The sequence below is a fragment of the Neolamprologus multifasciatus genome, chromosome 10, assembly GCF_963576455.1.
Source record: "Neolamprologus multifasciatus chromosome 10, fNeoMul1.2, whole genome shotgun sequence".
NCBI lineage: Eukaryota > Metazoa > Chordata > Actinopteri > Cichliformes > Cichlidae > Neolamprologus > Neolamprologus multifasciatus.
Window position 1 is genome coordinate 14,128,558 of NC_140448.1, and position 25,807 is coordinate 14,154,364.

Here is a 25,807-nt window from a genome sequence, read left to right on the forward strand (position 1 = left end):
GGTACATTTAGCAGCTATCACCTGAGATTTGTAACACCCGAAAGGTTGTCGTTCAAAAATCACATTATCTCTTCAAACTGAGTCTTGTAGATTTAAAAGAAAAAGAAAAGAGGATTTTAGAGAACAGTTTAATTAGCCCTTTTAAATGCAGCAATTATTGCCCTCAATGCAACATCACCTCAATCTGTCACTTCTCTAAAAAGTTTTTTTTAAAGTCCTTTGTGATCTCTTTATTTCAGCTGCTGCTTTCAAGAAGTTACAAGAATTATATATTTTAGTCCCTCAGTTCCAGCTACACACCTCATACACATCGCAAACTAGGCTGTTTCCAGTGTAATTGATTGGCATACACTCTCTCTTACCCTGATGTTCTTCCACTGACCTATTGAGGTTTTGTAGACATGTGACCACTAACTTGTTGGCCATTTTGAACATGACAATCATGGCGACAATGTAGGCTCAATTGAATAAGGCATGTCTACAAACACAGCAGTTAAACTACGAGCTGAGCTGTATTAAAACTTGAATAAGTGTAACATTAAATGGAAACAATTTGCCTTTAACCTCCTAGGACCTGGGGTCCACATATGTGGACATCACATTTTGGGTTATTTAGACCAAAATACTCAATTTTGCTCTACAAGGGCCTGGTATCCACTTACGAGGACATTATGCTGCCACTGATCTATCGAAATTTTAAACGAATGTCCTCATATGTGGCTCTTATTTTTCTTAGAAACAAAAATCAGGTTAAAAAAAAATCTGGTAATTCTTTGTTTTTACATTAATCAGGTCCCAATCAGCCTAAATATCAAAGAGAAATTAAAAATGCATGCCGTGGAAGAGTTCGGGTCTTAGGAGGTTAAAGTAAAAGCTGTGCTTTTTAAAACGTTCACAAGCTCTGAAGCACAAATTTTACCTTGAAGGTTATCCTTCTCCACTTCCAGATCACCTTGCACGATTTCAAGTTTTACTACTGCTCGGCTGATAGATAGAGTGTTTGCAGACAAACATGCAGGCAACCATGGCAATCTGCTGGGAGGTTTTTGGTTCACTGCCTTCTTTGCAACTGATTTCACCCAGTGAGAGCCAACAACCTCCGGGAACTACTGCAAACCAATTGGGGAATGTTTCCCTAACAACCAGTGGTGGTACTGCATCTAATCTGGTGAACAAATCTCAAACAATGTGCACATAAAGTCATGGTATGAAACCTCAATAGAAGTCTAAACAGAGTTTGACCTTAACTTATGAAAAACTTTGCTGGTGATTTTATGGTCTCAGTCACTCATTTTGGGGCCTGTTGAATAAAACATGAAGTCCATTATATAAAATCTCCTTACTCTAAATGTCAGAACGGGTGTGTTTATTGGCTAACAACTTGTGATCAACAAGTCATTAGCCAATGAACAGCAAGATCAAGCTCTCGCCCATCACATCCAGTTTCAGAACACAGAGACAGCGAAAACGCTCATCTCAGGGACTTAAAATGGGACTTAATTTAATCTGACGTTGGCTACGTCCATGTCGTACTATGTAATATTTATATTGTTAGTTAATCTCTCCACTATGCTTTGATATATAACTAGTTAGCTAGTTTTGTCTAAAATAGAAATATCTTCACTTTACACTGACAATCGTCAGGAAAGTAGCTGCTTTGAAAAGCTTGATTGAAATTATAAAAAAAATGTAAACATAATCGCTTCAGCGCTTTCATCTTTCTCCGAATCCCTACAACATAACCCTCCCCAGCAACAATCCTCTCCTCCTCCACTTCCCTAAAGTCGCTACCATCCTTGGACCCATCAAACTTTCAGAAGTGTTTAAAATATTTAAGCCCTCAAAGGTTTGTGCCGGAAGAAACAACAAGGAGACTGCTGTGCCCTAAGCACCTGGCGAAACTATGCCATCCACCATATGTAAGTAGGTCGCACGGGCAACCCTCCTTTAGTGGCCAATATACAAACCACAGGATTAGCTTGAATGTGTTGAAACCCTTTCCCTTATTGCTGCACCGTTACCGATCTGCAAAACGCTGTTCTCAAAAAATGTTATATAACAGATTCTATTAAAAAACACATCCACAATGCATTTCTGCAGTTTTGCATCACACATACTGAAGATTAAGCCTGTTACAGCTGCAAACAGCATTTTTCTGTTTTGTTTTCTTTCCATGTCGTGTAACAAGATAAAAATAAAGAACTCATCATGCACTGATGTACTTTTTTTTTCCTTTTCTTTTGTCCGCTCTATCTATTGATTACTGCAAAGGAAAAGAATACCCACACAATGCCTGCCCGCAGCTCACATTCTTTTTCTTGCCTTTGTGAAAACACACAATAATGTGTCGGTGAGCCTGTGAGTGAGAGAGCGCGAGGAATCTGACAAGTGAGTATGAGCGAAAGAGACCGAGAGAGATGGAAGTGGCGTGTTGTGAGTGAGAAACAGAGTTTTTTTTTTCCTTTCACCTTTAGAAAATCCATCTGCCAGGCTGGTGGTCATTAATCTCATTTCCCCCCCACTATAAAAGCTATGAAATCATATAAACATATCCATAATAACTTAGCTGACTCACACTTTTCTGATTGCACCTTGGCGCAATGAGAAATGTTAGTTAGTGCTTTGATATCATAATAATAAGACTGACAAGAATAAAAGGCCAAGGTAAACAAACATACGATGTGATGTATTTGCCTATACTTTATGAGACAACAGATTTAATGCAGAACCTTAAATCATATGCAGCATTACTACATCACATACTGAACAAGATAAGCCTGCACTTATGCATTTTCATCCAAGGCTGAAAATGAAGTCAATGTACAAGTGCCAAGAACTGCAATTCATCAAAGGTCACTTGAGGAACAAAAAGGGTCTGCCTGCAACAACAACAAAACAACAGAAGAAAAAAAAAGAAGAAAATTTCCCTGTATGTGATAACTGTATCACAGAAAAGCCAAAGGCAGGCATGCTGTTCCAAACTATGGAAAAAACAATCTAATTGCTAACTGCGTTGCATTCCCCTACATTGGGGAAGTCTAATAATTATATGTGCAAAATTATTTGATCCCCCATGAAATTGAAAGATTTTGTCTAAATTTTTAAGTATTTTTTTAAACAGAGAAAGATATTTTTCTTGATTTTTCTTACTAATTTTCTTTAGAAAGCATACATTATTTCTATTGGCAAAGAATAACAGAATGATTTCAGAAAAACAAAAATTACCAGGGTTAATCTTATTAGCCTCCCTGAAAAAACTGACCTTTTTATTGAGTAACTGCACAAACCACTGCTGTGTAATGATGTGCTTTAACTTTGTGATGCTCAAAAGCTTGTGAAATAAAACCGAGGGGTTATCTTCCAATTTATACAGAGTATAAAAACTTCAGCGAATGTTTGAGCTGTCACTTGAGAAAGCATCGTGCCACAAATAAAATAAATCCGTTTTTACTTGAGAAAAAGAATTGTTGATGCTCACAAAGCATGAAATGGTATCACAGATACCTTGTGAGAAACATCTTCAAGAAATACAGAGAGAGCAGGCCAAAAGAGCTCTTTGGTCATATCAACACTGCTTATGTTTAGAGAAAGAAGGGAGAGGTCAAAAGAAGACCGACCCCACAGTGAAGCATGGTGGTGGGTGTATTATGCTGTGGGATTGCTTTAATGTGTCTAGCATACAAATTCTCATCAAAGTAGAAGTGATCTCCAAAAAAGAAGGACATGTGAAGATTTTGAAAGAAAACATAAATCAGTCGCTTTGTCTCCCAACATGACAATGCCCCAAAACAAATGTTGCTCTTTGTTCAGAAGACCAAAGTGGATGTTAATGACAGGGTGATTCAAGCCCTCATTTGAATCCCATTGAACGGGCATGAACTGAAGACCAAGGTCCATACCAGATGACCATCAACTCTGGAGGAGCTTGAAACAGGGATTGCTAAGGAGACGTGTGGCAAATGATTGCAGCCTGTTATCCAGCAAAAAGGATACACAATTAACTGTCAGCATCAGGGGAGATAATAATTTTGAACCCTGGCAGTTTAAAAATTATTATTTTTTTGTGTATGCAGAGTAACATAATGTAAAAAATGTGGGCTGATAATTCTGTCCTCATCTGTACCCGACTGTATCTTCGATACTCTGCTTTTCTTAACCTGCTCGATTTCTATTACATTTTTTGTCATTTGTCAATAATACAGAATGAGGTTCTCTGTGTAGCACGCATCCTGTATGCTTAGCAAGAGTCATAATGATGGAGAGGTATGTTTGAGAGTGAAGGCAGGAACTAAGCCACGGGGAGATAGATGACTATTATAGCTGCAGCCTCCACACATCCACAGAATAATCCTCACTGAGCTCCCATCTCCTGGTGAACAGCTTTCGTTGACCGTTTAACAGGAGTGAAAGGAGAAGTTAAAACACTTTATTGGCTTCTCTTTGTTCATCTTCACTATTCTCAAGCACCTGCGTTGTGTTTTACTCTTTGTGTGTGTGTGTGTGTGTGTGTGTGGGGGGGGGGGGGGGGGGGGGGGGTTAACCTGCTATCCATTTTCCAAAGAATAATATATTGAAGTTCACCTCCGTTTTGTAGTATAATCAACACCTTCAGACATTTGAAACTTGCTTTATAAGAGAATTCAACCACAGCAAACAAGTTTATCTTATTGCTGCAAAGGGATCTCATATGTTTAATTGGAGTTTGGTTTTATCCTGCAGGGAAACATTAATACAAAAATCTGAAAACCTCTGCTCCTGCAGCAAGGTGAGCTCCGAAACAGAACTCAGTGTTCTTGAAGCTCAAACAAAACTAAAAAATAAAAATGAAAATGCTTTGGGAATGTTGTAAATGCTATGCAAATTGGACTCTAACACACTAATATACACAAAACTGTCAGAACGGTTTTAAGTTAGGCCTCAGAAGCAGATAACACTTCTTTAAAACTGTTACAACTGGACAAAAAAGGACACTTTCTTAGATATTAGTGTCGGTGCCTGAAAATACACAGGAATTAAATTAAAGATGGGTTATAATGGGAACTACAATTATCCTACACACTCTGTCCAGAATGCCATTTACTCTTTGTTAGAAGAGCAAGTCTTCATGACTTTCTGTGATTTGAGCAGATCTGCAGCTCCCACGCATGGCTCTGTGCTGTTCTGAACCTTCATTAAGAAAACTCTCACCATAACTGCCACCTAATCTCTTCTCCTCACCACCACCTACTTCCACGGCTCTCTTCCATCTCACAACAACATTAGGACAGCGCTCACTCTTCCTCTGCCTTCCTATCATCTTGACGTTACCAGGGCATCTTTTCTGCCTCAGTTTTTATTTGACATATTTACTGCCCCTTTATCACCCACGCTAACCTCAGGACATGGGGACTCCTTCACTGATAGACACTGTAAGGGTCAGGGATACGCTTATCTATCTGAATCCTTCTGTGTTCATGTTAGCTGTGTCCACATTTGATTTGTGCTCAGGTTTAAAAAAAAAATGTTTGATATCTATTAATAGTTTATAATCCTAACATCTATTTTTGCTATGAAGAGCTCATTTGCATGGGTTCTGTGCAACAGTCAAATTTCACCCAACATTATCCTTGAAAAATTAAATGAGATCATCAACACTGATAACTAAGGGTGTTAACTTTAAATGCATGTCATCCCTGTCCTCCCATCTTCTTCCATCTCTTAACTGTACTCCAAGTAGAAAGAATGTGACATACACACAATTGATGAATAGCCACCTACTTCAAGATCAAAGCACATGCGCTTCTATCTTTCTTTTTTTTTTTAAAGCTTGCCCTATTTATATCAGCCTGGATTTATTGTAGACAGCTTCACAGTGTGAGCTGCAGTCTTTCCTTTAAAACTTACAATTAGAGACCGGGGGGTCATGTTCAACATACGAAGGATATATTTTTTTATTATCTAATTTTGCTAAACCTCAACTGTGATCATGACTCTGTAAGCGGTTAAGAGATTTCTCCAAATAGGGAGATGCTGGCTGCAGATAACCAATCTAGAGCAATATAGATATATCCTGTTCTTCTAAGAACAATCTGTGACCCCAGTTTCAAAAATCTTGGGATGCTGTATAAAAATAGTCTCATAGACCCACATTTTATTCACAATACAACACAGAAAACATCAAATGCTTAAGCAGAGGAAATGTAACATTTTAAGAAAAAAAATGTGTCATTTTGAATTTGATGGCATCAGAATATCTCAAAAAACAAAGTTGGGGCAGGGGCATTTTTAGTACTGTTTAGCACCCTCCCCTCTTTAACAGTAAGCAAACATGGGCATTTTGAGGAAGAGTGTATTCTCATTAGGGCTGCCACAAACGATTATTTTGATAGTCGACTAGTCACCGATTATTTTTGCGATTAGTCGACTAATCAGATCATGCATCCATTGGACATAAAACGTACAGCTTATTGCACCTGCATGCATCTGCTCTTATATAACTATCATTAGCTTACAGCGTTTTAAGGTGTAAGTGTTTAAGGTATGTGCTAACTAAAAATAAAGACAAGATGATAGTTTATTACATTTTAATGAAATTTGCATTTTTGTTTCAGTGAAGCTTAATAAACTCAGCCGTCTGCTCATTGCTATCTAAAATATAACAGGACTCCGGAGTATATTCTCGAGCATCTCACACTTCTAATAATCAGCTGTCTGCTTGACGTTTATTCATTTATAGCTGTGTAAAAACTATAACTTTAATCTCAGCCAAAACGATTTACTCTGGAACAAATAAAATACTGAAAAAAGCCAAACAATAACATCTTTAAGTTATTTAAGTGACTAACTTAAGTGACTAACCTGAGTAGTGAAAGACGGCGGTGGGTTTGAAAATGGTTTGCCATTTTTTTTTGCCATTCCGGTGTTCTCACGGGCTCTAGTGAGCGTTAAACCCCGGCTAGCTATCGAGCTAGTGGGTAACAGACGTCTCCGAAAACGTCGGACTATTAAATCAGTCGTCGACGATTTTGATAGTCGACGTAATCGTGACTAGTCGACTAATCGTGGCAGCCCTAATTCTCATTCTTGTCTGATAAAGCTTCAAATGTTTTCAGTTAGTGAAAGGTCTGGATTGCAGGCAGAGCAGTTCAGCACCTGGATTCTTCTAATATGAAGCCATGCTGTTTTAATAGTTGCAGTATGTGGCTAAAATATCCAGTCTTTCTTGAAAAAGACATTGTCTGGATGACGGCATATGTTGCTGTATATACCAGTGTTCCTCTCCTCTTTAGTCCAGATGAAAAAATTCAACATTTTGACTAATCTGACCAAAGGGCAGTTTTCCACTTTGTCTCATTCAATTTTAAATGAATATAGGCTCAGTGAAGACTGCGCTTCTGGATCAAGTTCACATATGGATCCTTCTTTGCATGATGGAGCTTTAACCTGCATTTGTGGATAGCACCGTGAACTCATGCTGAGCTCATGCATGATGGTCATTCCTGTTTTTAACACAGTGCCACCCGAGGGCCCAAACATCACAGTATTCACAATTTCACATTGACAAATATTGACATAAAGTTGTTCAACAATTTGTAGACACAATTTTGTATAGATTGTTCCTCTTTCCATCTTTATATCTGAGAATCTTTGCCTCACTAAGATGCTCTAAATATTCCTTCACCTCTTTCTTTTTAGTAAAACTGTCCCAGCTTTCGAGATCAGAGTCACAATTTTGGAATTGCGGTTGTACAAGCCGAAACTAAGATTTAAGGAATGTGAAATGTGTAAAAGAGATTAAGTGATACATTTGGTGCAGCCACAGTCAGGAAAGACAAAAATACAGATGCTGTGCTAAGAGACTTATCATTATAACTGTCCCCACATTAAGACACAAGTAGATGTGACTATAATTACAACTACATATTCTCCTACATATTCATATAACTTAAATATTTTTCTATGGCATTTATGACCATTTTACGACAACTTTTTCAGCTTCAACCTTAACTGTATTAAAAGGTCTTCGGTGCAAGTAATGAACATGTATTAAATTGTATTAAACATTATTCAAACCAGCAGGCTGCTGGCAAATCTTGCATAAAGTCATTAAGTAGACCATAAAGCTGAAGCGCTCTCTGTTTTAAGATTATGTTGCTTCACTGAGACCTCGAATAAAATAAAATATTGCAGCAAGCGAGGAATAAAGTTCCCTCCACTATGAAACATGATCTGAAGTTGCTGCAGGTAGCAAAAGAAAAAGCTCACCTGTAGAAGTAAGAGCAGCCCCGCACTGTGTTGTGGCTGAAATATTCCTGGGTTTTCTCATTGCCAAAGTCTTCGAGAGGGTCGGACCACAGCAGGTCACACATGGGCCCAAAAGCCGGTGGCTCCTTGAACCGATCCAACTTTACACACGGATTCAGAAATTGATGTCAGGCACACACAAAGAAAGCAGAGTGGGATATGGTAGTGGTGAGGCGTGACTGGACTGTTACCTTTTTAATGTCATCTAAGGTGTGTATTTCAGGTGAGAGTCCACCGTGAACACACAGAAACTGTTGGTTCATGAGCGCAGCCAGGGGAAGGCAGTCAAACGCGTCCATACACGAGTCATACACCTGCTCTGAGTACTTGATTTTACCTGGCACAACACAAAAAGGAACGGTTTGGTTCAATGAGTCACCTTTTGAACACTGAAATGATAGCAAGTGGTAATTATTTGGGTTTAACTTTGGCTGGTAGGTATACTTTTAGTTCTTTCAGTTTTAATTTGTTTAACTTGTTGCATTTGTAGCTCTTCATTTTCGGCTTCTCACAGGCAATTTTATTTATATAGCACCTAATCACAACAACAGTCACCTCAAGGTGCTTTATATTGTAAGGTAAAAGCCTTACAGCAATACTGAGAAACCTCCAACAATGAGCGAGCACTCGGCAATAGTGGAAAGAAAAACTCCCTTTCAACAGGAAGAAAACCGTCTGCCATGACCAGTTTGGGGTGAGGTGAATTCCATTCCCTTATATACCTTGATATAGCATTAACATTAGCTCCAGGCTACGCAGGACCGTAGTAAGACAGAGAAAGAAGAACTGAGAGGTACTCACATTCTTGTTTGAAGGTGAAATATTCTGTCAAATGTCTACATTCATGATTTCCACGAAGTAAAAATAGTGTCTTTGGATAGAGGATTTTCAGCGACCAAAGGTATAAAACACACTGTTGAAACAAGCACAAGAAAATGTTACTTGTGATGTTTTTTTTTCCTATTTGGATTCCTGTGTGGCGTTCTCAATAATATTCTTTTGGATTTACCTCAATACTGAAGTAGCCACGGTCAACATAGTCACCAAGGAACAGGTACCGTGTTGTAGCTGGCGATCCTCCCACTTCAAACAGCTTCATAAGATCAAAGAATTGCCCATGGATGTCTCCACAGACTGAAAAACACCCCAAAAAGGCAGATGTTATGAAACCGAAAAGAAAAAAAAACCCCCACTGAAAATCCTTTTCTCTTCTTTGCCAACATGTACACGCATCTTTTTCCCGTCTGCTAGGATAAAAAAAATGCAGTAGATTATCAGTTCGGTCATACCTACTGTAGCCTGTAAAACCATTTGCAGCCATTGCAGTGCTTTCACGAAACAAAACATTCAAGATTCGATACTTCTGACTTCATCACTGTTGTCTTTTCACACGACAGTGATGAGTTGTGAGTTTCTATATGTATCGCCTGGATTTCCAGGCTTGATATTTATTGTTTTTGAAGGTTTGAAGAACAGAAGATGAGAGACAGACAGTAGAGACCACTGTGACAGGAGCTCATGGCGTTACAGAATAGTACACTTTGTACCAGAGGTGTGTGTCTTCATTTTCTGCATGCAGGTTAGCTGCATAAATAGACAGCCAGGCTGTGCAGCTGCATGGAGATGCTGCTGTTTGTATCGTGACTCTACTGATTATTTGCATCTGATAAAAATGTCTCGCGTTTGTTTTGTTGTGTAATACCTTGTGCAACAGTTAAGAATGTAGCTGTAGAACGGGCTCTCGTTAATAATGCAATATTGCGTACAGGGAAATATGGATTTAATGTAACTATAAACAAAGACATAAATAAAAATAACTACTTATGCCATAAGCATAAAGATCTGAGCGTATTCTGTGTGAGGTGAAAAATATGGTTTCACCGAATGGGCTCTCTGGATTACTCCATCTACTATGTGCACTTTTCTTCTCTCCATCCATGGAGAACTCGGAGCACTTAATTATTCACATTGTCACTGGAAGTGTTCTTCATTCTTTTAACTCTTTAGCGCTCACATATAGAGAAAGCACGGCCTGTCAGCAGAGCGGCATGTTATGAGAATAATATTCTTGCGTGTGCATCTGGATCTGATGGATGCCATGTTAGAAATTCTCCCCTCTTTAGGTGTCGCTGTATTGAGATATTTCTAAGGTCTCTACTCTAGCTGAAAGGCTTCTGTCCTCTGCTTCTGAGAAATGAGACGCTCATGCCTCCCAGAGTTAGAAAAATCTCGAGCCCCCGGGGAGATATATACTTTTTCGTAGTGAACACTGTGGCACTGGAGTGCAAACCTACATCTCATTTCCTCGCTGCCTTCAATTTTTCATTATCATCTTTCTCTGTCTCCTTCTCTCCTACTCACCCTCCATCTCCTCTCGCTTTTCCGTCTCCCCTATCAGCTCCACAGTGGCCTTCGCCCACTCAAAGCTTAGAGCAATGTGAGTGGGAGACTTCTTGTGTGACTAAAGCAATCAAAAGCACACATGCGCACATACATGCAAGCTCATGCGCAAACACCCGTAAAACATGCGTGCAAGTAAGGATTCACATGCATAATCGGCTGCAGAGACATTCAAACGCTGCTCGCGCTCACACAGATATAAACAACTGTGCAGACATAATACTTAGTTTGTCATACATATTTCATACTTAGTACATAAAGCCTCCATTTTGCTGATGCAGGTCGAGCTGAGGCCTTCTCCTGAAGTGCATTTGTCATCTTTGATGACATTAAGCTGATAGGAAGCTAAGTAAATGCATAATTACATGTGCATTCACATTTATGTTCAGTATACACTCACCAACCACTTTATTAGGTACACCCTGCCCTCCTAGTACAGGTTGGGCCCTGTTTTGCCTTCAGAACTGCCTCAATTATACCATAGCCATCGATTCAACAAGGTGCTGGAAACATTTCTCAGACATTTTGGTCCATATCGACACGCTAACATTACACAGTTGCTGCAGATTTGTCATCTGCACATCCATAATGTCAATCTCCTGTTACACCACATCCCAAAGGTGCTATTGGGCTGAGATCATGTGACTGTGAAGGCCATTTGAGTACAGTGAACTTATTGTCATTTTCAAGAAACCAGTTTTGGCGATTTGAGCTTTGTGACATGGTGAGTTATCCTGCTGGAAGCAGCGACAGTACACCGTGCTCACAAATGGACATGAACACGGTCAGCATCAATACTCAGCTAGGTTGCTATGTTTAAACGATGTTCAGCTGTTACTAAGGGGCCCAAAGTAATCACTTAGACTATTAGATGAGTCTGACAGAAGGTAGGACGTATGCATGCCCTACCATCTGAATATAGAAAACTGAGACTCATCAATCCAGCCGGTCTTTTCAGTCTTCTCTGTCCAATTTTGGTATGCCAGTGTGAATGTTAGCCTCAGTTTCCTGTTCTTAGCTGACAGGAGTGGTTTTCTGATGCTGTAGCTCACCTGATTCTGCAAATCTTGGTTGTCTTGGTTTTTTGACTTCCTATTAGACCCCAGTATTGCTGCTATTCTGGGCAAAATGAGCTATTTGTCAACATATCTGTCTCTGTATTTATAAAGGTTGGTAAATGAAAATTTAAAAAGAGAAACACCTTTTAACAATGCTATGAATGTTCATGCTATGCTTCCAGAGCTTTGAACGCCACAAACACAACAACCAGCTGATGTGAACCGAATCAGCCAGAGCTTAAACGAGTACTCTGTGACTCTTTGTGGCAATCAAACAAGATTCTCTTAAAACTGCACAGTCACATTAGCTCAGTACGAACTAACAAATGACCGCACATAACAAATGTTTGGGAAATGTGTTTGTGTCTTGTATGCCTGGGAAAAAAACAGAATGACCAATATATTAGATTTTTTTTTTTAAATAACCAAACATGTGAATCAGTGTTAAAAATCCTATATAGGTTGGACTATGCTTCCTATCAACTCAAAGCAGTACGGCCATTCTCCTTCGACCTCCAGCATCAACAATGCATTTTCACTTAGACAACTCTTTCACTTTTTTGGACCATTTTCTGTTAACCCTATAAATGGCTTTTTCGAAAAACAGTGTTTGTTTTTTTTAAACTAAGAAGTAAGAAAGCAACAGACAGAAAATAGGGAAAGTTAGAGAAATTACTTGCAACAAAGGTTGAAAGCTGAAGAGGTGGGTGTTGTAATTATACAGTATGTGTGGTAAGCAGTCGACCAGTGAGAGCCCCAAATAACCCCTTTATCATATTGGCGACAGAATCATGTTAAATTTAGCTGAAACACAACCGGCTACAACAGAGTCTGACATTTCACTAGTACAAGAAACAATATTGAGTTTTACTTTAAAATGCATTTATATTCACAACTTTAGTAAAATGAAACTGGCTAAATGGATGATGCAAAAGAAAAAAAAAAAACAACTAAGTCTCTTAATTAAATTTTCTTGATGGGAAGCCACGGTTGAGTACACAGGATACTTTTGTGTCGGGCTGAGGCATGTTAATATTTTAGAGCATAACTAGGACACTCTGCAGGGTGTTCAGCAGAAAAAAGATTTTATCTGTTTATACATGAGAGATACTTCAGGCTTTTAGAAACTCAGCATTTGTTTAAACTTTTATACTCTCTACTTACATCTAAAGTAAATATAGGTTTAAAGTTTTGACATATATATATATATATATATATATATATATATATATATATATATATATATATATATATATATATATATATATATGAAATATTTTTTCAAACGACTGTTTTCCAACCCGATTAACTGGCTGCATAGCAAAATGTAGACAAAGAAGGAAACATTATGGGATTAACATCTTCCTAACAGACCAGAAATTTGTGCAGAGACAGTGCTTCTGAGATACTGCTGAACTACTTTACATGGACTTATTTAACAAGATAATGATGATTCTGCCTGGTAGTGACAGCTTCCTGCTGTATTCACATGAATTCTCCTTTATCTATTTTTAAAAATCACTTGTGCTCTCTGTTCTCTTTAAAAAATACTGATCATAAAGAAGCAGAAATTTGATCTAAGATCCCTCTCACAATTTATTAAAATGTCTTAACTTACCTGACAAATAAGGGTAATAGCATCAGCTGTCTTTTATGCTAACTAGCAAATGTTAGCATATAGCACGGTAGACGTACTTGGTTAAGCTAGCTCAAGTTTACTGTCACAGAGCTGCTGATGACTTTATCATTAGTTTAGGAAATTAAAGTTAGGTGCTGTATTTTGTTTTTGTCAGCTCTCACTGTGTCTCACTGACAGGTACTTGTAGACAACTTTTAATTCAAAAAACGTAAAGTTTTTTTTACATAATAATGTGGTACTACTATACAGAGTCAAGACAGTTTTAACTAATTTTTATATGCTTCGTTTGAACAGTTTCCCTGGCAAATATAGTCCAAATATAGTCCCTTGGTTTTGTTTTATTACTTCTGACTGCTTTCTTAAAATATTTTATGAATTAATTAAAAATGTAAAACTTTTGTCAATCACTAAATGATGGATGAACTGTGATGATGAAAGTTAAAAAGACAAATTCAATTCTGTTTATCTAACACTTGCTTCCGGTTCTTCTCGAATATCATCTGTCCAATAAAATCAAGACAGAGCAGATCCTCTAACTTCCTAATATAAAGGATATTAAAACTAGAAAATTTCATATGCAAGCTCAAATGCCAGCCCCATGTCATATTATATCTGAGCAAACATTTTAGCTTGGCATCAAACTAAAGTAAACTAAATTAGCAATGACTGTGCTCTAGTCAAGTGAGCTTGCTCCTGGCTATTGCGCAGGCTGCCTCATTGTCATAGTTTACTGCAGCACTCAACAGAAATGAGCCAACATTAAAAACACCTGTTTCTTTTCCTGATCTACATCCAAACAGATCTACATCTTTAATCTGAACACTCAGTCGTTTCAAGCTCCAGGCTCGCCATGCTGCAGTTTGACTTTAAGTCTCTGGTAAGTGTCTGTGAAAGGTTTCATACCTGTGACCGGTGCCTCGATGTCTAATATAGTTTTCTCCTGACGCAGGATAGCTGCTCCCTCATTGATGATTCGGAGCGCCACGGCCTCCTCCACACGACCTTCCTTGGTGAGATGGGCCTTCAGGAGATCCACGCGAGGTTTCCCTTCACAGTCAAACACTTCCTTCATCGTAAGGCGGTGGCTCAAGGGGAAGGGGACAGCTGAGGGGAACAGCACAGGGACATCATGGTCACTATGGCTACTCTTAAAGAAATCGACACAATTTCCGACTGTTTTGTTGCCACTGTGCTGCATTATTATAGTAAACAGCCCTCAGGAATGATACTGACAACATTTTATCAAGGAACTCATGCAGCAATCATAAAAGAGAAAACCCAGACCATGTTTTGCCTGCAAGCAATACTGCACAGCTGCTTCATTCCATCTTTGTTGATGGTGTGTGCAGTTTGGCATGAAGAAGCATTCTTAAGAGCATTCTTTTTTTCCAGTTTTCCTTTAAAACAGAAAGAATCTCCCATGGAAAATGCAAGGACTTCTCTATCTATCTATCTTAGCATACTGACACACTGTTCTTTATGTGGTTTACTTGTATTTTCTGAGTGCCAGATAAAATATCTAAGCCATCTACTCATCCAACACTCTCCCTGGATCGCTAAAGCCTTTGGCCATTAAATGCATCAGTCACCTACCAAACAGACAGCCTGTGAACTGTGAAATCCAACCACAGATCATTACTTCAGTGCAGCAAGGTTATTTATTAGACCTGGTGCCGAGCTCTGTGTACTCTAAATGCAAAGCTATCAGGGACCTGTGTATTTACGTTAATCTACACCTCATCTAGCTTAACAAAAATCACATGAGGTCCAGTGGCAGAATTCATTTGAAAAGCTAGACACAAACAAAAAAGCCTGCCAGATTTGTGCAAAGAATAGCAAACAGAGCCACTCAGCAGTGCCAAATAAAAAAAAGACAAAGGAAGAGTCTCAAATCTCAGGCTTATACTGAACATGACCAACATGCTCTTCAATAATGAATGCTTGACTAGAGGAATCTCAAAGTCGCCGCTTGTGGTATAATGAGGCAAGCCCCAGCGAGTGTTTTTAATGGGACTCAAATTTTTCACAGTGTGCAGCATGTATCTGTGACGGCAATGTGTACTTTGACACTTTACCAGCAAGTACAAAACTCAAGCACAGTCAGCACGGAGAGGAAGCGAAGTGAGCCTGTGGGGTATGTGGACAGTGCTCGCAAAGTATCTTTAAACGCCCTACCTGTTTATCCACAGGCTTTCGAAATGTCTGCATCTCCTGAATGTACTGGAACTAAGTAGCACTTGTCTTGTGGTGAAAAACTCAGCAACAATGTCTCCTTCCAAACGATAATGTCCCAGTTACTTAAAAAAAGAAAAATCCACAAACCTTAGCGTGAACAATTTCAAATACCAACTATTTACTTTTATACTGAGGTAGACTCTACCTCTACCCCATGATGAGGGGCTTGCGCTCGTGGCAGTATTTAAAAAATTAACAGCCTGATGTGCTACAAGTCAGTGCATGGGTCGACTGTGTGATAAGTTGCAACGATATTCTGAAGTCTTGGTCTGCAAGTTTTCACAGACTGCACTTGGGTGAATCGGAATTGCCGCAAGCTATGGCTGTGTGGCACATGAAGTCAACCCAAAACACCAGAATCCAACCAAAACAGACTTGTAATTTGTTAGTATGAAAGTACTATCTACTGCTGTCCCATCCACTGCCCCTTCAGAGGACCAGTTGATGGTTGGAAGTGCTTTGAGAATCACCAGTTGAGTTACATCCACTGCCTTATAAACAAGAAAAAGCAGACATTGTTACAGGCAGGCCAGATGAAAATATGTCATTTTGATTTAAAGCTGATAATTACCATAAGTCAGTGTAGCATATCTGACAGATGGAAAAGATTGAAAACATAACCTGTGTTGAAATACATTGGCGTAGGTGCTATTATGTACCTTACATAACCGTAAAAGGTAAATGTGGTGCAGGAGCCCAGATTATTCAGAAATCGTTCTTATTTCATTTTAAACTTCAAACTAGCAGAGCAATTTGACTGTAAAATGAGCTGAAACGAGCCTCATGTGGATACTTTAAAAGGAACATTACGCTATGTTTTTTTTTTCTGTTTTGTTTCTTTTTTTTCTTTCTTTTTTGTGTTTTTTTAGCCGACTATCAGAAAAACCCAACAGAGATTATTTCGAGATAATCCTCAACGGAACATTTTAAAGAAACACACATATGTTGACACAGACATGTGAGCGGTCTCCTGATATAGATGTATGGCGGAGAGATGAAAAGCTGACTTCTGCTCAGCACCCGAGCAGAGTTGAACTATGAAATACTGTACGTTGCCGGGCAACAGCAGCAGCAGCAGCAGCTAACTGTTGGAGTACAGCCAGTAGCTGTGCTCCGCAGAAAACTGGGATTTGCATTGGGGGTTCACGTAGATACAGTGATGCAAATGCTCACACAGTGGTCAAACCTTAAGCTCACAGTTAAGAAGCCTCTGTGTGGAGTTAAAAGACATTCAGCTAAAGGCGGCTAAGAAGAGCTGCCTCTCTGCACTGTTCAATTAATAATAAATGTATGGTGGGTTTATGTGTTTGTTAACCATAGTTTGTCTTGTTAAGTGCAGGATGGTTTCACAAAAGTAAACAGTGCAATTAAAAGATCCATAAAATAAAATAAAACAATGACATAAGTATTCTGGTTTATTGCCCATATTCTCTGCTATAGCTTGCTTTGTATGATATTCAGTGTCTTACTGTATGTACCACCTGACTGATGTTTTTATTTAGATGCTATCAGAGCAGGTCTGTTCTGTCGAACCTAACTACTGCCGCATCATGGCCATTAATAAATTACTAAGGCCAATACAAGTATTTGTATGGTGTTACCAAAGGCTGACATGAATGTGACAAAGTTTTACACTGACATATTATACCTCGGGGTGAAATATAAGAGTGCACCTGCACTAAACAGCCTGTGGTGACGGTACTGTAGCAAGCAAACTGCACAGCCCAGCAGTTACTGTTACTCTGCCACTTTAAATATGCTCTGTCAGATTAAGACATGTAAGACTAAAAGAGAACCAGCGAGAAACTGGCTGTGGTTTAAGTTGAAGCTATGTACACAGCAGGGATAAAAATAGCTTCGAGTAGCTTGTAGTGTCAGTGCTCGGTAGTTCACTACAAGCAGCGCACACAAAAACAGCAGGAAACGTCAGTCTTCTGGCTCAAAATTTTCACTACCTCAATAGCTTCCTTTGATCACCTGATGGATGCAAGATTCCGTTTCTTCTTTGTATTTTTTTTTCTTCCAATTTCCAGTCTTTTGGGGATTGTAAAAATGGCTTTTACTTCTTTTTCAAAGTGGTGTGCAAGAATAGGAGAGCAGATACAAGTGACAAAAGACACATTCAGTGTCGGCCAAGCAATAACAAACCTTCATAGCACCTTGACAATTCAGAGCATGGAAAAAAAGAGGATTTTGAAAAATTATAATTCTTTCTCTATGATCAGCCAAATTAATCTTTATTAGAAATCACAGGTGAGTCTATTTAACAAGTATCCAGGGCACACAGCCTGAAAATGAAAGAAAATACACAATACTTATCAACTCCTAAATCCTAAAGTGTTACATGACCATGTTACAAAAGCAGAAAACTGAGTCAGAATTCTTGGCTGTGTTACGTTCGCTGATATAAACCTTCTGTTTGACATATTTTTGAATTCCTGGGTGTCAGTGAAGCTGCGCCAGGAAATAACCACAATGGTTTTGTCACTGCTTTAAATTCGTGTTCAAATGTGTAGAAAACAGCACGGCAAATCAAAACCAACTTCTGCCTTTTATGATGGACGGCACGGAAACAGAATTCTGTTTGAAACCGAATATCCTGTGAAAAAGATGAAAGTACAGTAAAAGTATAATGAAACGAAAGTGTCCACAGCACGAGACCGAAGCTATTCAGATGGCCTGTTAGAATAAAGCTAGAAAACAATATTGTTCAGGCAGCTCAGGAAGAGTGTCTTTTTCCTTTTCTAAATTTTCTTCACGTGACACAGTTCATGTTCTGTAATCAATGACAATTTAAGGCTCGTTTGTAACTGCTAGTGCACGCAGTACATTTGTGCGCCTGCAGTCACTGTCATGTAAGTGCATCTCACAGTGCAGATTACTGTTTCTAAAACTCCGGAGGCTAAAGGACAAAGTTGTTAATGCTGACTGAGCTGCTCGGCCGTTATGATAATATACAGAATGTGGATACACACACACACACACACACACACATATATGTCTATATATATATATATATATATATATATATATATATATATATATACATATATATTCAGGCAGAGTGCTGACTGTTGGCAGATCCACTGTAAAGAAGAGGGAGGGGGAAAAAATGAGCAGGGCTAAGTGAGTTATGACAACCATGGGCACTTTATCATCCTCCATTGATCCATCTACTGATTCAGCTTTGGAATCCCCCACACACCTCCACCCTTTTTTTTTCTAATCAATTAAACCCTGACTCGAGCCCGGCATGAAATAACCCCCCCAATTAAATGTCCATTTCATGCCCTCTCCCTCTTTTTGCTGGCCCCCCATCTAAGCCCCTGAAATCCTGCTGCATCACTGCTCCAGCTTCTACCACAAGCTCGCAATTCAGCTGTTTTTTCCTCCTTCTTCCTCCTCCTCCTCCTCCTTCTACCCCCCACACTCCCCCTCTCCTCCGTCGAGAGCGAAAGCAAGCGTACAGTCAAATCATGACAGATACGATTTAAACATAAATCAGCGGGCACAATTAAAAATGTATTACACTTCATATTTCTTGGTGCTGCCCGTGTGCTCTGCTCGCTCTCCGCGGGGGCTGTGCAGCAGAGGAACCCGGATTGTTTATCAACATCAAAGCTTCACTTGCCCACTACCAACACCAACACCACCACGAACACAACTTGATGGCCGCATATGCACCATTAATGCGCGACACGTTCATAAAGCCCGCGTCCAGCCGATCCGCAGAGAGCTAAACACCGGAGGTGTTATGTAATACAGCCATAAGCACGCAGAAAATATAGGGTAACTTACATTTCACCATCCGATCCGTGGCGTTTATGACGATGTCAGCGTTAGACATCTTCATGGGCAGTTGCTGTCTTCGAGGCTGAAGCTTTTTTTTTTTTATCTTCTGTTTCAAACTGCTCCCTCTCCTTTAGGATGTACTCTCAGTATTTGTTGTCGAAATGCGGCTGATGCTGTGGCATCACTTAGATGATGCGCCCCCTCCGTGCGTCGGTGCTGCGCCGGGTAGGACTGCTGCTCCCCAGGCAGGGATGGATGCTGGGTGCTGGATGCTGTAGGAGCTGCTTCTGCTGTCCTAAGCTGTTAATGTGGGGGAGGATGCGCGGAGAGAGAGGGAGTGAGAGAGTGAGAGTGAGAGAGAGACGTGCACTATCCCGACATGGCGGTGAAGGGAACTCCCACGCAAATGTTTCACGGGACTGCCTGATGCTGCCATCAGATGGAGGCTGAGACGGGGTTGCCCCCACGCACGCACGACGCGCCATGTTTCGGTATTCTCGAAATTTATACGCCTGATAATGACAGCGCGTGGACCTCGGCTTAAACGTGTTAGACGTTCATCACAATCAGACGGGCTCGGTTTGATTCCCGCAGCGCGCACACGTGTGCGCCAAAAGCAGCAGTCGGGTGCATATGTTGGCGGAGACTTTTCACTTGGTGGCGACAAACCATCAGGTTTTACGCAAAGTAAGCAATCAAAGTAGCAACTTAGTCCACGGATCTTTCAAGGAAAATATTTAATATGGTTAACTGTGGATCCTAATGATGAGATAATCACGTTTGGACACAATTGATTACAATTTGCGCATAAATGAATTATATTTAATACTAACCGTCTGATGCTCAGACTCATTTCCTTATTACAAATTGTAGTTCAGTTTTTAAGAACCCCCCCCCCCCCAATCAATCTATAAATATGAACTGTTCACATGAAAATACCAGACTGTAAGGTCAAGTGTGTTGTTGCTCTCCCCACATCACCACACTCTACTGTCAACCACTGTCTGTATTTTCATCTAATCTCGCAATTTAGTCTAGTTTCACATTTAACTCTGCACAAATTGTAGCCAGAACAGTTAGTTTTTTTTTCTTTTTTTAAAAATCGAGTTAAAATTATTTTCTAGTTTGGTAACACTTAACACGGGTAAGTGCATCATTTATGGCGCACATTAGCATATACATTAGCATGCATGTAATTTATGAATATAGATATTTTTGTTCTTGATTGATCAACTAATTGTTTGTGAGTGAGTTAATAAAGGTTTTATAAATACTTATTTCACATTTTAATTCATGGTTAATTCAGGCAGTTACTAGTTGTTCAGTATTTTTGTTTGACCTCATTTAAAGTGAGGAGTATTTTTGCCTTTTAAAGTATTTAAAAATGAAAATGAAAGTACCCAAAGATTCGAGCAAGTCTCAGCTATCTTCACAACAGAAAAACGACTCACCCAAAGCACAGAGAGATACACAACACTCAAACATTTATTGCCAATACAGGTTTGCACAATACTGAAATCTAGGTAGGACCAGAGTCTGAGTTTGTAAGAGGGGTTTAAGAGAAAGAGATGCACTGAGCTTAGAAACAAATCTCATATCTTAATCATTATATGTATATAAATGTAGATCTAAATAGTTTGTTAATCACTTACTCAGACTTTGAAATGTTACCATGAGCACATTATATACAAGCTTATTAATCAAGAATAAACATTTATAAATGCATTTATAAATGACATACTAAATTGTATCACAATGAATCTGATAACATAGCAAAAAGCAAAAAAAACAACAACAACCCCCAAACAAACAAAAAGCAAATCAAAGATGGAAAGGGGCATCATTTTTACTTTACTTGTCAGCAAGCAATCTGATAGGGAATGCACAAACAAGCATACATACACTATACGATCACTATAGTGTGATTAAAAATAAATGTTACTTATTTTCTTTATAGGAAATCAAGTAAAGGATTTCACTTGAGTGAATGAGGATTAATCCTTTAGTTGAATCCATTGTGTTAGGTCTCTGCTTTCTGAAACACGAGACCAATTCAGTGTTTTATTTCATTGTTGATACTGAAGTTCGTGCTGTTTTTTCCTCCTGGTTCACCTTGGTTTCTCGTTATGTGCCTTCTCTGTCTTTCTACTACATCTCTGATAGTTTCCACCTGTATTATGGTTTCTCCTGAGTTGTTTGCCCTGTCTTAAATATTTACCCCCTGTGCCCTCTTCCAGCCCGTGCCTCACTGGGCCATCAGCCCTCTGTGCACATATAATCTTATCTGTGTCTTTGTCAGAGTGTCTGTTTGCACTTCACGTGTCTCCCAGCGTTCTCTTTGCTCCTGTTGTAGTTTCCTGTTTTGTTTCACCTTTTTCTTTTTTGGACTTTGTACTTCTCTGGATTTTTGAAACAGTCAGATAAAAGACCCACTTTCTCTTCAGTTCACCTGATCTGGAATTTTGTCCTCTCTTGTGAATCTGTGACAAAGTGAGGGTCGTCTCTTTAGATTCTGAGTTATGGTTTCTTCCCATAATAATGTTACTATTTAATAGACTGTTGTTAGTCCTGGCTTATCCAGCTCACAGTCCACAATTCACAGATTATTATAATGTGTGAGGTCCACAAAGAAAGTGATACGTTTTCGTGTTATTGTTTGGCTACACTGCACAAACTAATTAGAACTAAAATCCAAACACTCCAATGAGTCAAAGAGGCTTGTGAACAATTTTGGCAGAAATTAGACTGTTTCATATCAGGATAACTATGATTCTAGTTTTGTTTTTTCTAATCAGTTTTACTTTTGACTTTCAGTTTTCAGTTTAATTTTAATTTAGTTCCAGTTTCAGTTTTAGCCTTTTTAAGTGTTAGTGTATTTAGAAAAATCAGTACACGTAAAAAAGAAAGAAAGAAAGAAAGAAAGAAAGAAAGAAAGAAAGAAAGAAAGAAAGAAAGAAAGAAAAACAGAATTTTTTCAAAGCAGTTGACTCACAATCTTGTAAGCATTTAAAGTGTCAATATACACAGAGATCAACGCCTCTTCAGGCAAGTTCTGATTTGATTAGTTTTAATAAATTAACAAATACTAAACCTAAGGATGTTTCCTCTACATTTTTTGCTTTATTACCGCCAAGATGGATTATGTTTTTGGTGGCGTTTGCATGTGTGCCTGTCACTCTGTCTGTAAACATGAAATGTATGCATCCACCAAGGTCTTCAAGGTCTACTTAATGATTTAGTGGTTGAAAAGTGACAAAAAGCCTTATGACTTTTAAAAAAAGGGTAAATATATTAGTATAAAGATTTCAAATAACATGTCACATTTGACCTCTCTTTCAAGGTCAGTAGATTGAGCTGAAGGTCAAAGGGATGATGCTATACGGAGCTATTTAAACCTTTGTTTCTTACTGCCATTGTTTGAATTAACAACATATAGGCATATAATCAATGATATAATGATTCATTACTTTGGACCTCTGACCTTTTCTTTATGGTTAAATAAGGTCAAACTTTCCTAAAATATCTTTTATCTTTAAAATTATGGTTAAAATTCTACTACCTTTGTTTGTATTGGCAACATTTAGTGATACTGGGATATCTGCTTTTTAAATATCACATTGCCACATATCATATATCATGTCAGCTTTGACCTCTGACCTCACTTTTACATTTTATTTCTGCCAGTTATGTCAGGCATATTAAAATAAATTTCAAAAGGGCAAATAAGAAAAACCCACACTTTGCATTTGTTTCTAATGCACTACAAACATCTCAAAGTTCATTTGAAAAGAACAAAGAAAACAAAATACAATAGTATTCCATTAAATGTAAACACTACCCAGGAAGCAGTACTTGGCAGTCTTGAGGTGGTTCTTGTTTTATTAGTTGTAGTATATTTTATTTTAGGTAGTTTTCCAAGTTTACAAAATCGTTTCAGGTAATTTAAAGTAATTTCAAAAGTCTCGTTTTTTTTTATTGTAGTTAACTAAAATGTTTTTTTGGTTAACTGCAACCTGTAACTAACCTTGTTATGACCACATATAGCCTTAAAAAGCATGAAAATATGTGGTGCGTTTCATAGCATTTCTTTGCAGTTATTTATTTGTAAAAAATGTTTGGAATCATATATGATTTCCGTTCCACTTCTCACGTGTGCACCACTTTGTATCGGTCTTTCACGTGGAATTCCAATAAAATTGATTCATGTTTGTGGCTGTAATGTGACAAAATGTTCAAGGGGGCCGTTACTTTTGCAAGCCACTGTATAATCTGTTGGTCCCATGATTCATGGTGACAGTGTCAGCATTATGTATCTTCTGCTATGTTAAGTGTATATTTTATATTATGGTGTACGTATTTTTTTATATTATTGTTTATATTTGTAAGTATTTTGCTGAATTTCTATCTGTAAAGGTTGAGGGTGAACTTGAAAGATTCACATCATATGGAACAAACAAACTGGGTGAAAGTCATGGGACACGAGAGGTAAAGAAATCTCAAGTGAAACAGAGAAGCAGAAACAGAGTTCACAGATGTCATTTTGATTCATAACATTTTGAGCTGGATGGATGTTGATGCCAATCTCTGTCCAAGACAAGTTTTATTTGGTTTAGACGTGAAACTTTATGGTTGCTTATACAGTCGTCACTCTGAAGACTTACCACTAGATGGAGCTCTAACCTTTGTTTTAACTGCAGCAGCAGCAGCAACAGCTGGTTCTCTGGTACTGTTACATGAGGGGCAGCATTTGCTGCTTTGCATTATGAGATGTGATCATTTGAGAAGGCAGTGACACCGCTTATTTAGTGGCACAAGCTAAACAGTTGTTGATGTGATTTTGTCATGCTTTTTTGTCCTAAAACTGTCAGTCAAGACAACAGAGGCACTTCCTCGCTGACAGATGAGGCAGAACATGTGATGAGTGGAAGGATGAGTAATAAATCTCTAGAAATGGAACAAGTGTTGCTCATCAGGCAGAAAGCCTTTGCAGCTGTCAGGCTCACACAAGGTGTGACTGATTTAGGCCTATTCAGTGGGACAGGAAAATACTTCACACAAAATCCATACCACATTAGAATCTGAATTTTTTTTCAAAAGTCGGTCCACTGCATGTTGGATTTGCACATGGTATGTCCTTGGAGTTGTCATTATTACCAGGACAGAAAAAAACAGAGTGGAGACGGTTTTCTGCCAATGTTCCTGTTTTTGCTTCACTTAAACACAAAAAACTAACAAATAAAAAAAAAAACACCAAAATGAAAAATATTTTTTCAGAAACTTAATGCCAATCCCGATTTACTGCCTAAAAACATTACACGGTCTTGTAATGACATATCCTTGGACGTGCAGAACCTAAATATTATTTTTACTGGCGTGCTGTCCTGGCGCAACAGTAGGAGAAAACAGTACAGTGAAAGGAGCTGCATTATGTCCTGGAGTTTATCCAGCTGTAAGCTCCCACATAACTTGCTCTAAGTCATTTTCTCGCAATCACATCACTAGGGCTTTCTGGCACTACTATCAAAATGCAGGGAGGAGAAGGGGAAATTACCAAAAGGGGGTCTATTTATCAACATCTCAGACATTATGTATTCTAAAAGTACAATAAAGTTTTTAGTGTACTACAAATGTTGCTGGAGTTTAAGCATCTTTGGTCATGTCACCACACAGACAGTTCATCAAATCACAAGCCATGCTGCATGTGACTCATATGGATCATAAACTTGCCTTGCTTCATAAATACTATTGATTCCCAAGTTTAATAAAATGCTGATTCCCCTGTCTCTGTCTCTCTCAGTGTCATCCCAAATAGTTGAAAGAAATACTTGTGTAAATATATACACATATATATATGTATATACATACATATACATGTTGTTTTATTTCTGCTAGAAAAGCTGTGTCATCCATATGTAATGCTCCAAAAACTAGCCTTTAATTTGGCTAAACTTCCTCACTTCCATTTTCTAAAACCACAGTACCACTATAAATAAAAATGTTTAATTATGCCTTAGGAGTACCTTAAAAAATCTCTGACCAATAGTCACTAGGGTGTTTTTTTTTAACCATGAATTACATGAGTATGTTGACACCACAGGCTCTGGCTCAAGAGTTGTTTTGTGCGTCAGCTCTTGAGCCAGAGCCCGAAGGCACTTAGTTTAGTTCAACACGACGATCAGGAGCAAGAAGAAAGAGGGAAACCACCAACCTGTCTTTCTCCGAGTCCCCAAAATATGCCAACCTGCATCTCCGCGACTCACTAATTAAACATTTGTAACTGATAAACAACAAGAAGAGTTGGCAGCGAGAACTGCTTGTCACCATGGCTGTAGTGACTTCTTGGAGTCTCTGATAGGACTCCAGGCCTGTTGAAGCTAGTGCATAGAGATAAGGGGTGGAC

The 25,807-nt window shown here is 38.7% G+C and overlaps 1 protein-coding gene across 2 annotated transcripts in view; it reads right to left on the reverse strand.

Moving 5' to 3' along the window:
• LOC146509819 (protein phosphatase 3 catalytic subunit alpha-like) overlaps positions 1 to 19,854 on the reverse strand; it is a 33,165-nt gene extending 13,311 nt beyond the window's left edge. The window contains exons 1-6 of one of the 2 annotated variants that reach the window (XM_085174621.1): positions 19,414 to 19,854; positions 14,284 to 14,484; positions 9,293 to 9,417; positions 9,085 to 9,196; positions 8,475 to 8,620; positions 8,245 to 8,384 (exon numbers count right to left, since the gene is read on the reverse strand). In XM_085174621.1, the coding sequence (XP_085030747.1) occupies positions 8,245 to 8,384; positions 8,475 to 8,620; positions 9,085 to 9,196; positions 9,293 to 9,417; positions 14,284 to 14,484; positions 19,414 to 19,468 (779 nt within the window). In that variant the 5' untranslated portion in view covers positions 19,469 to 19,854. The remainder of the gene's footprint in view (positions 1 to 8,244; positions 8,385 to 8,474; positions 8,621 to 9,084; positions 9,197 to 9,292; positions 9,418 to 14,283; positions 14,485 to 19,413) is intronic. The other variant, XM_085174620.1, reaches the window with a different exon arrangement.
• Between the last annotated feature and the right edge of the window lie 5,953 nt (positions 19,855 to 25,807).